General features: G+C 48.8%; 1 protein-coding gene across 1 annotated transcript in view; it reads left to right on the top strand.

The window, feature by feature from the left end:
- Positions 1 to 338: 338 nt before the first annotated feature.
- Positions 339 to 13,637, top strand: part of LOC144685684 (rab-like protein 6) — a 121,240-nt gene continuing 107,941 nt past the window's right edge. Inside the window, 2 exon segments of the mRNA XM_078550467.1 lie at positions 339 to 607; positions 6,465 to 6,599. Coding sequence (XP_078406593.1) covers positions 478 to 607; positions 6,465 to 6,599 — 265 coding nt within the window. The 5' untranslated portion in view covers positions 339 to 477.

The raw sequence follows: 13,637 nt of genomic DNA, 5'->3' as shown, positions 1-13,637 counted from the left end.
GAGGTAGGTTCGATGGGCTGAATGGTCTACTCCTAAGTGTGTTCCTGTGCATGTTCCGGGCAACCGGAGCGTAACGCAGGCGCGGTGAGGTTAGCGGAGGCACAGTGCAGACGAGCAGTCGGCGCAGTGCGTTGCGCTGAGGACGGCACAGGCGCAGTGCGGTCAATCGGTCGGCGCAGGCGCGGTCAAGCGGTCGGCGCAGGCGCGGTGCGGTGTGGTGAGGTCGGCGCAGGCGCGGAGCGGTCGAGCGGTCAGCGCAGGCGCGGTGCGGTGTGGTGAGGTCGGCGCAGGCGCGGAGCGGTGTGGTGAGGTCGGCGCAGGCGCGGAGCGGTGTGGTGAGGTCGGCACAGGCGGTGCTGTCCCCGCCCCCTGAGCCGGAGTCGGGCCCTGCTGGGTTGATGTTGCTCCTGTGGTCGTTCAACCTCTCTGTCCCCGGCTCCTGACTGGATGCTGAGTTGAGGCCGCTTCCCCGACGACATGTTTTCGGCACTGAAAAAGCTCGTGGGCACGGAGCAGGCCCCCGGCAGGGAGAAGATCATCCCGGCCGGGCTCCAGAGCATGAACCAGAGCCTGCAGCGGAGATTCGCCAAGGGAGTGCAGTACAACAGTGAGTATAGCAGAGGGCAAGGGTGGCAGGGGCAGAGGGCAAGGGTGGCAGGGGCAGAGGGCAAGGGTGACGGGCTGGGGCAAAGGGCAAGGATGATGGGCAAGGTGCTACGGACGGGGGTAACATGTCTAAAGGTGACGGGGCTGGGGTGGAGAGTGACAGCTGGGGACTATACTGACTCCATCCCTCTCCCTGGCAACAGCCTGAGACTGATGCTGATGAGAGTCATTGTGGCAGGGCAGAAACCTGACTGGAGGGATTCAAACATGGAGTTCCTGAAAAGATTGGCACGGATTTGAGAGGTGATGACATGTTCAACAACTTTGGGAAGGAAAAGTAGGTTGGTGATGCGGCAGTAGTTTGCGAGGGTTGTTATTTTGAAGAGGGGGATGATAAAAGCCAATTTGATGGAGAGAGGGACACTGTACCTGAATAGAGAGAATCACATTGAAATCTTATTGGGAAAACGGCCATGCACATTAACTGAGACACCCCCAAATTGAGGGGCCGGAAGTTCATTTGGATGGAGAGTAGCACCTTAGGTTGCATGGAAGGGCAGACCCTGGAGTTCAGGGTTACTTTCAGTGCCATGCAAGCAGCATTAGTGATGGAGTCATTGGATGGACAATCCTATTTAATTTCATACTGCACTCTCCATTTGTACATAGAGGAATTTGTCTCCAAGGGAGGGTCACTCCCTGCACCAAGGATGGAGCATCCCTAGCTCAAGATTCAGGTGCCTGTCCCTCCACCTCATCATCAACCTTGATCCTTTTCCCACCATCACACCTATTTCCCCCAGATTCCTTCAGTTATCCTTCCCTCAGACATGGTTGCCCCCTCTATCAAAGTCACATGTGACATCCTATGTGACTGATAACAGTAAACCTTCCCACCACATCCTTCTCAACCTGTCTGCAGCCCTTTACGTGGTTGACCACAGCATCCTCCTGCACCACTCCACTATCTTCCAGCTGGGACTGCGTTCACCTGATTGCATTCTTATCTATCTATTCATAGCCAGAGAATCCCTGCAATGGCTTCTCTCCCCGATACTGCACTGTTACATATGGTGACCCCCAATAAACTATCATTGGCCACCTGTTTCTCATCTATATGTTGCTTCTCTGTGGCATCAATTGAAAGTGTTATTTTCCATCTGTACACTGATGACAACAGCTCTACCTCGCCACTAACTCTCTTGACCCCTCAATTGTCCCTAAATTGCCTTAACTGCTAGTCTGCCATCCAATACTGCATGAGGAGAAATTTCACCCAGCTAAATACTGGGAAGACCGTTGTCTTTGGTCTCTGCCACAAACTCCATTTGGAGCCACCGACTCCATTCCTCCCCTCGCAATTGTCTCCGTCTGAAGCAGACTGGTCACACAACCTTACTGTCATATTTGACCCCAAGATCAGCTAAGGTCCGGTCCACATATCCGCATCATGACTAAGACAGTCCCCATAAGATTACCAACTCTACCCTACCTCAACTTATCTATTGCTGAAACCCTCATCCATGCTCTGTCTACTTCCAGACTTGACTATTCCATGAAACTCCTGGTCAACCTGCTATAAGCATGAGGTCATCCAAAACTCTGATACCCATGCCCTAACTCTAACCAAGCACTTATTCACCTGCCTTCCTGTGCACACTGACTTACATTGGCTTCCATCTAACCAACACCATGATTTTAAAATTCTCAACCTGGTTTTCAAAACCCTCCTTGGACTTACTCCCTCCCCATCCCTGTAATCACCTTGAGCCCTACACCCCTCCACAATATCTGCACTTCCCCAATTCTGGCCACTTGTGCATCCCTAATTTTAACTGCTGCTCTGGAATTCCCTCCCGACACCTCTCTACCTTGCTTTCCTGCTTTAAGACTTCCCTTAAAACTTAGCTCTTTGGCGAAGCTTTTGGTCATCTGACCTAATATCTCCTTATGTGGCTTGTATCAAATTTAGTTTGAGACTCCTGTGAAGAACCTGGGATCTTTTATTACATTAAAGATGCTATATAAATGCTGGTTGTTGTTCCATTCAGGTCTGTCGCCATATAACACTGGGTACACCATATGGACTCCAGCGGTTCAAGAAAGTGACTCACCATCACCTTCTCAAGGGGCAATTAGGGATGGGCAATAAATGCTAGACTTGTCAGTGACACCCACATACCATGAGGAAATAAAGAAAAAAAAAGATAGTGGCAAGGGTTTAAAATGATAGAATCCAATGCCAGGCTGCAGACACTGAGCTGTGCCCTCAGTTCTGCAGGTTCCTCTCCCAGAATGTACTGTCCAGCACGATATATGGATGATTCCTGCGTATTCTAGAGAATCTGAGGTAGGGGGGCTGCTGTCTGCTGCATTGCAGCTCCTTCACTTATCTTTACCAGTGCCAGATTCCACATCTGATGGACTGTCTTAAGCCAATGCCTCAACCAATGCATAGCAATTCATTTAATAGTCACACTTACTGTGATTGCTGAGTTAGTACAGGCATTCTGAAGGTGACTGGCAGAGAGATGGTTGATCTGCAGTCCGTGCGGATTTGCATCCCAGTGTTATACAGTGACAGACCTGTCCCCACCAGTGTTGTACCCCAGTGTTGTACAGTCACAGAACCTGTCCCCATCAGTACTGTACCCCAGTGTTATACAGTGACAGACCTGTCCCACCAGTACTGTACCCCATGGTTATACAGTGACAGACCTGTCCCACCAGTACTGTACCCCATGGTTATACAGTGACAGACCTGTCCCATCAGTACTGTACCCCAGTGTTATACAGTGACAGACCTGTCCCACCAGTACTGTACCCCAGTGTTATACAGTGTCAGACCTGTCCCCACAAGTCCTGTACCCCAGTGTTATACAGTGACAGACCTGTCCCCACAAGTCCTGTACCCCAATGTTATACAGTGACAGACCTGTCCCCACAAGTCCTGTACCCCAGTGTTATACAGTGACAGACCTGTCCCCACAAGTCCTGTACCCCAGTGTTATACAGTGACAGACCTGTCCCCACCAGTCCTGTACCCCAGTGTGATACAGTCTCAGACTTGTCCCCACCAGTGCTGTACCCCAGTGTTATACACTGACAGACCTGTCCCCACCAGTCCTGTACCCCAGTGTGATACAGTGACAGACCTGTCCCCACAAGTCCTGTACCCCAGTGTTATACAGTGACAGACCTGTCCCCACCAGTCCTGTACCCCAGTGTGATACAGTCTCAGACCTGTCCCCACCAGTGCTGTACCCCAGTGTTATACACTGACAGACCTGTCCCCACCAGTCCTGTACCCCAGTGTGATACCGTGACAGACCTGTCCCCACCAGTGCTGTACCCCAGTGTTATACAGTGACAGACCTGTCCCCACCAGTGCTGTACCCCAGTGTTATACAGTGACAGACCTGTCCCTACCAGCACTGTACCCCAGTGTTATATGGTGACAGACTTGTCCCCACCAGTGCTGTACCCCAATGTTATACAGTGACAGACCTGTCCCCACCAGTCCTGTACCCCAGTGTGATACAGTCTCAGACCTGTCCCCACCAGTGCTGTACCCCAGTGTTATACAGTGACAGACCTGTCCCCACCAGCACTGTACCCCAGTGTTATACAGTGTCAGACCTGTCCCCAGCACTGTACCCCAGTGTTATACAGTGTCAGACCTGTCCCCAGTACTGTATCCCAGTAATATACAGGTAACACAACAATCAGCTAAAGTTGTGATGAATGAGATGGCAGTGTGTATATATGTGGATAATTGTGTCATTTTATTAGTTGCTGTGCGGATATAGATAGCGCAGAATTTTGCAGGCTGCAGGATCCAGGCATTGTAATTAGAAGACCTGTGTTCATACAATGTCAGCTTTCAGTTTCTCTGTCAGCTGCCTGCAAAAGGCTGAACCTCACCACGACTTTACTTAAACACCTTGTATGCTGGTTTTGATTGATATAAAATCAGTGGAAATGTCACACTTCAAAAAAAGACTCCCTTTCTCTCTGGCCTCTCATCCCTCAACTTGTCTTGTGCAGTACCTGGTGTTTAACTGTTGTGTGGGCCTCGGAGTGTGATTAGAGGAGTACAAAGGCTTATTTCCCTTGTGATTTATGCTGCGACTTTAACAGGCTGTATTTCTACAGGTGAGTTCTGTGAGGTGTCATGGGTAACAGTTCGGTAAAGTATTCCCTGAAACAGAATTGTTGGGAAATACTGTGTTCTTCTGCTTTCTCCAACACTAGCTATATCCCTCCCACACTGCTGTCTTCCGCTGTTCCTGCCACTCTCTCCTTCCCCCACCTTTCCACCATTTCCATTCAAACCCTTCTGCTCATGTTTCCCCTCGCCCCTTCCCCAACTATTTGTTTGCTTAAGTATGAGCTGTGAAACCCTCCCCTTCCCTCCCCTCGCCAATTGCAATACCGCACACATTGTCCGTTATCATAGACTGATTGAGCAGGGATTCCTGGTGATCCATCCCTCCGAGCAGGGATTCCCGGTGAACAGTCCCTCTGTGCAGGGATTACCAGTGATCCATCCCTCTGAGCAAAGATTCCTGATGATCAGCCCCTCTAAGCAGGGATTCCTAGAGATCCATCCCTCTGAGAAGGGATTCCTGGTGATCCATCCCACTGAGAAGGGATTCCTGGTGATCCATCCCTCTGAGCAGGGATTCCTGGTGATCAGTCCCTCTGAGCAGGGATTCCTGGTGATCCATCCCTCTGAGCAGGGATTCCTGGTGATCCACCCCTCTGAGCAGGGATTCCTGGTGATCAATCCCTCTGAGCAGAGATTCCTGGCGATCAGTCCCTCTGAGCAGGGATTCCTGGTGATCCATCCCTCTGAGCAGGGATTCCTGGTGATCCATCCCTCTGAGCAGGGATTCCTGGTGATCCACCCCCCTGAGCAGGGATCCCTGGTGATCAGTCCCTCTGAGCAGATATTCCTGGCGATCCATCCCTCTGAGCAGGGATTCCTGGTGAACAGTCCCTCTGAGCAGGGTTGCCTGGTGAACCACCCCTCTGAGCAGAGATTCCTGGTGATCAGTCCCTCTGAGCAGAGATTCCTGGTGATCAGTCCCTCTGAGCAGAGATTCCTGGTGATCAGTCCCTCTGAGCAGAGATTCCTGGTGATCAGTCCCTCTGAGCAGAGATTCCTGGTGATCAGTCCCTTTGAGCAGAGATTCCTGGTGATCAGTCCCTCTGAGCAGAGATTCCTGGTGATCAGTCCCTCTGAGCAGAGATTCCTGGTGATCAGTCCTTCTGAGCAAAGATTCGCTCTGAGCAGGGATTCCTTGTGATCAATCCCTTTGAGCAGGGATTCCTTGTGATCAACCCATTTGAGCAGGGATTCCTGGTGATCAGTCCCTCTGAGCAGTGATTCCTTGTGATCAGCCCCTCTGAGCAGAGATTCCTGGTCATTAATCCCTCTGAGCAGAGATTCCCGATGATCAGTCCCTCTGAGCAGAGTTCCTGGTGGGCAGCCCCTCTGAGCAGGGATTCCTGATGATCAATCCCTCTGAGCAGAGATTCCTGGTGATCAGCCCCTCTGAGCAGAGATTCCTGGTGATCAGCCCCTCTGAGCAGAGATTCCTGGTGGTCTGTCCCTCTGAGCAGGGATTCCCGGTGATCTGTCCCTCTGAGCAGTGATTCCTGGCGATCAGTCCCTCTGAACAGAGATTCCTGATGATCAATCCCCCTGCTCTTGTTCTCCAGTCTGATTTCCTCAGTTGGACTGGGACATTCCATGGGGCAGAGTGTAGGAAACAGAGGGTTGCAATAATTGGTGAATGAAAATTGTTTTTACAAGTTAGTGAATCTTGCTGGCATTTCTTTTTCATTCTTAGTGAAAATCCTGATTCGCGGTGATAGAAACACAGGAAAGACAACACTATGGCACAGACTGCAGGGCAAGAAGTTTGTGGAACAATACATTCCAACTCAGGAGATCCAGGTCACCAGCATTCACTGGAGCTATAAAAGTAAGTTGCAAGAACAGCAAATTTTAGAAGATTTAGAAAAGAGCAGATAAAGTGAGTGTTGGTCCTGTAGAGAGTGACGGGGGAGTTAATAGTAGCTAATAAGGAATTGGCAGTTGAAATAAACAAATATTTTGCTTCGGTCTATAGAAGATACAAAAAACATTTCATTAATTGGTGTAAATCACGAGTTGGAGGGGACAGAGGGAATTGGTGAAATTACAATCATTTGGGAAGCAGTACTGAGCAAACTAATGGAGCTGCGACTGACATGTCTCCAGGCCCCAGTGGACTACATCCTAGGGTCTTAAAAGAAGTGGCTAATGAGGTGGTTGATGCATTGGTGTTAATTTTCCAAAATTCCCGAGACTCTGGAAAGATTCCATCAGGCTGGAAACTAGCAAATAAAACCCCTGTATTCAAGAAGGGAGGAAAGCAGGAAACAGAAACCTGTAGGCCAGTTAGGTTGACGTCTGTCATGAGGAAGGTATCAGAGTCGATCAATAAAGAGGCTATAGCTGGGCACTTAGAAAAGCTCAAGGTAATCGGGAAGAGTCAGCAAGGTTCTGTGAAGGGAAATCATATTTAACCAATTTATTAGAGTTCTTTGAAGCAGTAACATGCATTGTGGATAAAGGGGAGCCTGGAGAGGTACTGTATCTGGATTTCGACAAGGCATATGGTAAGGTGTCATATCAAAGGTTATTGTGGAAAATAAAAGTTCAGGGGCAAACATATTAGTCTGGGTAGAAGATTGGCTGGCTGGCAGAAAGCAGAGTACGCATAAATGGGTCTTTGTCTGATTGACAGGATGTGACGAGTTGGGTCCCACAGGGGTCTGTGCTGGGGCCTCAACTTTTTACAATTTACATCGATAACTTCGATGAGGGGAGCAAAGACATGGTAGCTAAACTTGCAGAAGACACACAGATAACTAGGAAAGTTTATTATGAGGAAGACATAAGGAGTTTGCAAATGGATATAAATAAGTTGAGTGAATGGGCAAAAATCTGGCAGATGGAGCATAACGTGGGAAAATGTGAAGTTGTTCAATTTGCCAAGAAAAACAAAAAAGCTTAGTATTACTTAAACAGAGAACGACTGCAGAATTTCGAGGTACAGAGGGATCTAGGTGTTTTAGTGCATGAATCACAAAAAGTTAGTATGCAGGTTCGGCAATTAATCAAGAAAGCTAATGGAATGCTATCCTTTATTATGAGAGGAATTGAACATAAAAGTAAGGGTGTTATGCTTCAGTTATACAGGGCATTGGTGAGATCGCACCTCGAATACTGTATGTAGTTTTGGTCTCCTTATTTAAGGAAGGATGTAAAAGCATTGGAGGCAGTTCAGAGGAGGTTTACTAGATTGATACCTGGAATGAGCGGGTTTTTTTTTAATTCATTCATGGGATGTGGGCATCGCTGTCTGGGCCAGCATTTATTACCCATCTCTAGTTGCCCTTGAGAAGATGGTGGTGAGCTGCCTTCTTGAACCGCTGCAGTCCATGTGGTGTAGGTACACCCACAGTGCTGTTAGGGAAGGAGTTCCAGGATTTTGACCCAGCAGCATTGAAGGAACGGGGATATATTTCCAAGTCAGGATGGTGAGTGACTTGGAGAGAAACTTCCAGGTGGTGGTGTTCCCATCTATCTGCTGCCCTTGTCCTTCTAGATGGTAGTGGTCGTGGGTTTGGAAGGTGCTGTCGAAGGAGCCTTGGTGAATTCCTGCAGTGCATCTTGTAGATGGTACACACTGTAGTTACTGTGTGTCGGTGGTGGAGGGAGTGAATGTTTGTGAATGCGGTGCCAATCAAGCAGGCTGCTTTGTCCTGGATGATGTCAAGCTTCTTGAGTGTTGTTGGAGTTGCGCTCATCCAGGCAAGTGGGGAGTATTCCTTCACACTCCTGAACTGTGCCTTATAGATGGTGGGCAGGCGTTGGGGAGTCAGGGGGTGGGTTACTCGTCGCAGAATTTCTAGCCTCTGACCTGCCCTTGTAGCCACAGTATTTATATGGCGAGTCCAGTTCAGTTTCTGAACAGTGGTGACCCTCCAGGATGTTGATAGTGGCGGATTCAGTGATGGTAATGCCATTGAACATCAAAGATTGATGTTTGGACTCTCTCTTGTTGGAGATGGTCATTGTCTGACATTTGTGTGCTATGAATGTTACTTACCACTTGTCAGCCCAAGCCTGGATATTGTCCAGGTCTTGCTGCATTTGGACATGGACTGCTTCAGTATCTGAGGAGCCGTGAATGGTGCTGAACATTGTGCAATCATCAGCGAACATCCCCAATTCTGACCTTATGATGGAAGGAAGGTCATTGATGAAGCAACTGAAGATGGTTGGGCCAAAAACACTACCCTGAGAAACTCCTGCAGTGATGTCCTGGAGCTGAGGTGACTGACCTCCAACAACCACAATCATCTTCCTTTGTGCTAGGTATGACTCCAACCAGTGGAGAGTTTTCCCCCTTATTCCCATTGACTCCAGTTTTGCTAGGGCTCCTTGATGCCACATTCTGTCAAATGCTGCCTTGATGTCAAGGGCAGTTACTCTCACCTCACCTCAGGAGTTCAGCTCTTTTGCCTATGTTTGAACCAAGCTGTAATGAGGTCAGGAGCTGAGTGGCCCTGGCGGAACCCAAACTGGGCATCAGCGAGCAGGTTATTGATAAGCAAGTGCCACTAGATAGCACTGTTGATGACCCCTTCCATTACTTTACTGATGATGGAGAGCAGACTGATGGGGCGGTAATTGGCTAGGTTAGATTTGTCCTCCTTTTTGTGTACAGGACATACCTGGGTGATCTTCCACGTAGCTGGGTAGATGCCAAGTGTTGTAGCTGTACTGGAACAGCTTGGCTAGGGGCATGGCAAGTTCTGGAGCACAAGTCTTCAGTACTGTTGCTGGAATATTGTCAGGACCCATAGCCTTTGCAGTATCCAATGTCTTTAGCCGTTTCTTGATATCAGGTGGTGTGAATCAAATTGGCTGAAGACTGGCATCTGTCATTCTGGGGACCTCCGGAGGAGGCCGAGATGGATCATCCACTCAGCACTTCTGGCTGAAGATTATAGCAAATGCTTCAGCCTTATCTTTTGCACTAATGTGCTGGGCTGCTCCATCATTGAGGATGGGGATATTTTTAGAGCCTCCTCCTCCAGTGAGTTTAATTATCCATCACCATTCACGACTGGATGTGGCAAGACTGCAGTGCTTAGACCTGGTCCATTGGTTGTGGGATCGCTTAGCCCTGACTATCACTCGCTGCTTATGCTTTTTGGCATGCAAGCAGTCCTCTGTTATAGCTTCACCAGGCTGACACCTCATTTTTAGGTATGCCTGGTGCTGCTCCTGGCATGCCCTCCTGCACTCTTCATTGAACCAGGGTTGATCCCTTGGCTTGTTGGTAATGGTAGAGTGGGGCTTGTGCTGGGTCATGAGGTTACGAATTATGTTCGAATACAATTCTGCTGCTGATGGCCCACAGGGTCTCATGGATCCCCAGTTTTGAGTTGCTTTCAAAATTTATCCCATTTAGCACGCTGATAGTGCCACACAACACAATGGAGGGTATCCTCCATGTGAAGGTGGGACTTCGTCTCCACAATGACTGTGCGGTGGTCACTTCTACCGATACTGTCATGACAGATGCACCTGTGGCAGGCAGGTTGGTACGGATGAGGTCAAGTACATTTTTCCCTCTAGTTGGTTCCCTCACCACCTGCCGCAGATCCAGTCTAGCAGCTACGTCCTTTAGGACTCGACCAGCTCGGTCAGTAGTGGTGCTATCGAGCCACTCTTGGTGTTAAACATTGAAGTCCCTCACCTAGAGTACATTCTGTGCCCTTGCCACCCTCAGTGCTTCCTCCAAGTGATGTTCAACATGGAGGAGCACTGATTCATCAGCTGAGGGAGGGAGATATGTGGTAATCAGCAGGAGGTTTCCTTGTCCATGTTTGACCTGATGCCCTGAGACTTCATGGGGTCTGGAGTCGATGTTGAGGACTCCCAGGGCAACTCCCGACTGTATACCACTGTGCCGCCACGGATAGAACATACCCATGGATGGTGATGTGGTGTCTGGAACATTATCTGTAAGGTATGATTCCATGAGGATGATTATGTCAGGCTGTTGCTTGACTAGCATGTGAGACAGCTCTCCCAATTTTGGCACTAGCCCCCAGATGTTAGTGAGGAGGACTTTGCAGGGTCCACAGGGCTGAGATTGCTGTTGTCATGTTCGGTGCCTAGGTTGATCCCGGGTGGTCCGTCCAGTTTCAGTTCTTTTTTGTTACTGTAGCAGTTTGATATAACTGAGTGGCTGGCTCGGCCGTTTCAGAGTCAACCACATTGCTGTGGGTCTGGAGTCATGTGTAGGCCAGACCAGGTAAGGACGGCAGGTCCTTTAAGGATTTCCTTCCTTAAAGGACATTAGTGAACCAGATGGGTTTTTACAACAATCAACAATGGTTTCATGGACATTATTAGGCTTTTAATTTCAGATTTTTATTGAATTCAAACTCCCTATTTGACGTGGCGGGATTCGAACTCGGGTCCCCAGAGCATTACCCTGGGTCTCTGGATTACTAGTCGGCTGTCTTATGAGGAAAGGTTGGACAGACTGGGCTTGTTTCCATTGGAGTTTAGAAGAGTGAGGGGTGAGTGATTGAAGTATGGAAGATCCTGAATAATGTTGACGAGTGGACGTGGAAACAATGTTTCCCCTTGTGGGTGAGTCCAGAACTAGGGGGCACTGTTTTAAAATTTTAAAATTAACAGTTGCCCTTATAGGACGGAGATGAGGAGAAATTTTTTTCTCTGAGGGTTATGAGACTTTGGAACTCTCTGCCTCAGAAGGCGGTGGAAGCTGAATGTTTTTAAGGCGACGGTAGATAGATTCTTGTTAGGCAAGGCAATCAAAGGTTATTGGTGTTACATGGGAATGTGGGACTCGAAAGACACAGATCAGCCATGATCTTATTGAATGGCGGAGGAGGCTTGAAGGACCAAATGGCCTACTTCTCCTATTTCATATGTTGAACACAATGTGAAATAATCCCTGTCAGTATGGGGAACACTCAGCAGATCAGCGTCTATGTAGAGCATGGATAAGATAATGGTTCAGCTGTGAAACTTCATCAGAGGCTTTCAGGTTTGAATCATTTGTGTTTTACAGGGCAGTGGAATCAGAGTCAGGGAGAGTGAATACACGCACATGCAGTGATGGCTCTGCCTTCTCAGTTGCTGTTAGAGATCTTACAGCAGTATCTGGATATCAGTGTCTTTGGTGTAATACACAGGAGAGCACCTCCCCCATCATCCTGGGATCAAATGTTGCTGAGGACAGTGCGTCAGTGTCAACATATCGAGTAAAGTTCCTTCTGCACTGTCCGCATCAAACACTCCCTGGGCAGGTATAGCACGGTGTTAGATACAGAGTAAAGCTCCCTCTATACTGCCCCCATCAAACACTCCCGGCACAGGGACAGCACGGGGTTAGATACAGAGTAAAGCTCCCTCTACACTGCCCCCATCAAACAACCCCAGGATAGGTACAGCACAGGGTTAGATACAGAGTAAAGCTCTCAATTCTTGTAGATCTGAGGGCAGTGACTCAAAGGTGTACAAGATTTGGTTGGCTCAATAAGCCTTTTAAATGACCCTTTGTCTACTGATATACAACCTCTGTTGTTAAGCATGTCATTACAGGAGATGATTAGTTATGAAAAATCATTCTAAACATTACCCTGTGCATCTACTCTGCTTTTAATCAAATAGTCAGTTTTCATTAGGCTATTGCAAACGGATTGAATTTTAGTTGGAACATGTACAGATACTTTGATTCCTGTTCAGAAATTGATCTGTCAAATGTTGCGTGCACGGGCAATTTCTGGAAGCAATAATTTGAGTAAGCAGAGTGCCAGATATCACTGCTGTTTATTTGATGTCAGCATTGCTGCATTGAATTTCATGGAAATGATCTGACAGAACCTACTGCCTTTCCCCCCTCACTGGCCACTGCTGCCAGCAATTGGCATCTGTTATACACTGAGCCCCTTCAAAACTCATCAAATTCTTTGTTTTTCCCCCAAGTGTTCCCCGTATTCACAAACATTAAGAAGAATTGGACTGCACTGAGCTCCTTGAGTAGACAGATCAGTATTATCTGTTGCTTGCTGAGTTAGCTGAACATTGTAGGACAGCCACTCCTGGCCCCAGGACCTTGAGCTGGGTGAGCGGGCATCAGGGTCCCACTCTGAAGAGCTATCCTACCAGCGGAGGAAATAAACAAGAATGTAAAACTAAGCCGGACCGATGATTTTGAGTGTAATGTTCTGGGACGATAGCTGAGCCGATGAATGCTGATTATTGCACCAGGATCACTGCACTCCACATTCACTTCATCCAGTGCTGCTAGTGTTCTCTCTCTGAACCACCCACTTAACACAAGCCCATCTCTCATTTAGTTCAATAATCACCCAAAGCAGGAGGAATTGATGGACCTTTTCTGTCAAAATGTCAGTTGTGTTAGCAGCAAACCAGTTACCAACTGTACAATTGTTGTCATGGGGTCACTTATTTGGGCCATGGCTATCTGGGGTATGGTTACACTGTGTCGTCCGTGTCCGAGGCTTGGTTCTACATGCATTTAGTGTCAGGGACAGGGCTACCCTGTGTCATTAATGTCCAAGGCTTGGTTACCCAGTGCAGTTCGTACCAGGGGCTCGGTTACTCTGTCGTTGCTGTCTCTGGCTCGGTTACTTTGTCGTTGCTGTCTGTGGCTCGGTTACTCTGTGCCGTTGCTGTCTGCGGCTCGGTCACCCTACCGTTGCTGCTCGGCACTCGGTCACCCTGCGACATCGCTGCCTGGCGCTCAGTCACCATGCGCGGTTGCTGCCCGGCGCTCGGTCGCCCTGCGCGGTTGCTGCCCGGCGCTCGGTCGCCCTGTGCCATCGCTGCCCGGCGCTCGGTCGCCCTGCGCGGTTGCTGCCCGGCGCTCGGTCGCCCTGTGCCATCGCTGCCCGGCGCT

Source organism: Cetorhinus maximus, chromosome 10, assembly GCF_964194155.1.
Source record: "Cetorhinus maximus chromosome 10, sCetMax3.hap1.1, whole genome shotgun sequence".
NCBI lineage: Eukaryota > Metazoa > Chordata > Chondrichthyes > Lamniformes > Cetorhinidae > Cetorhinus > Cetorhinus maximus.
This window is presented reverse-complemented; position numbering and strand designations above follow the sequence as displayed.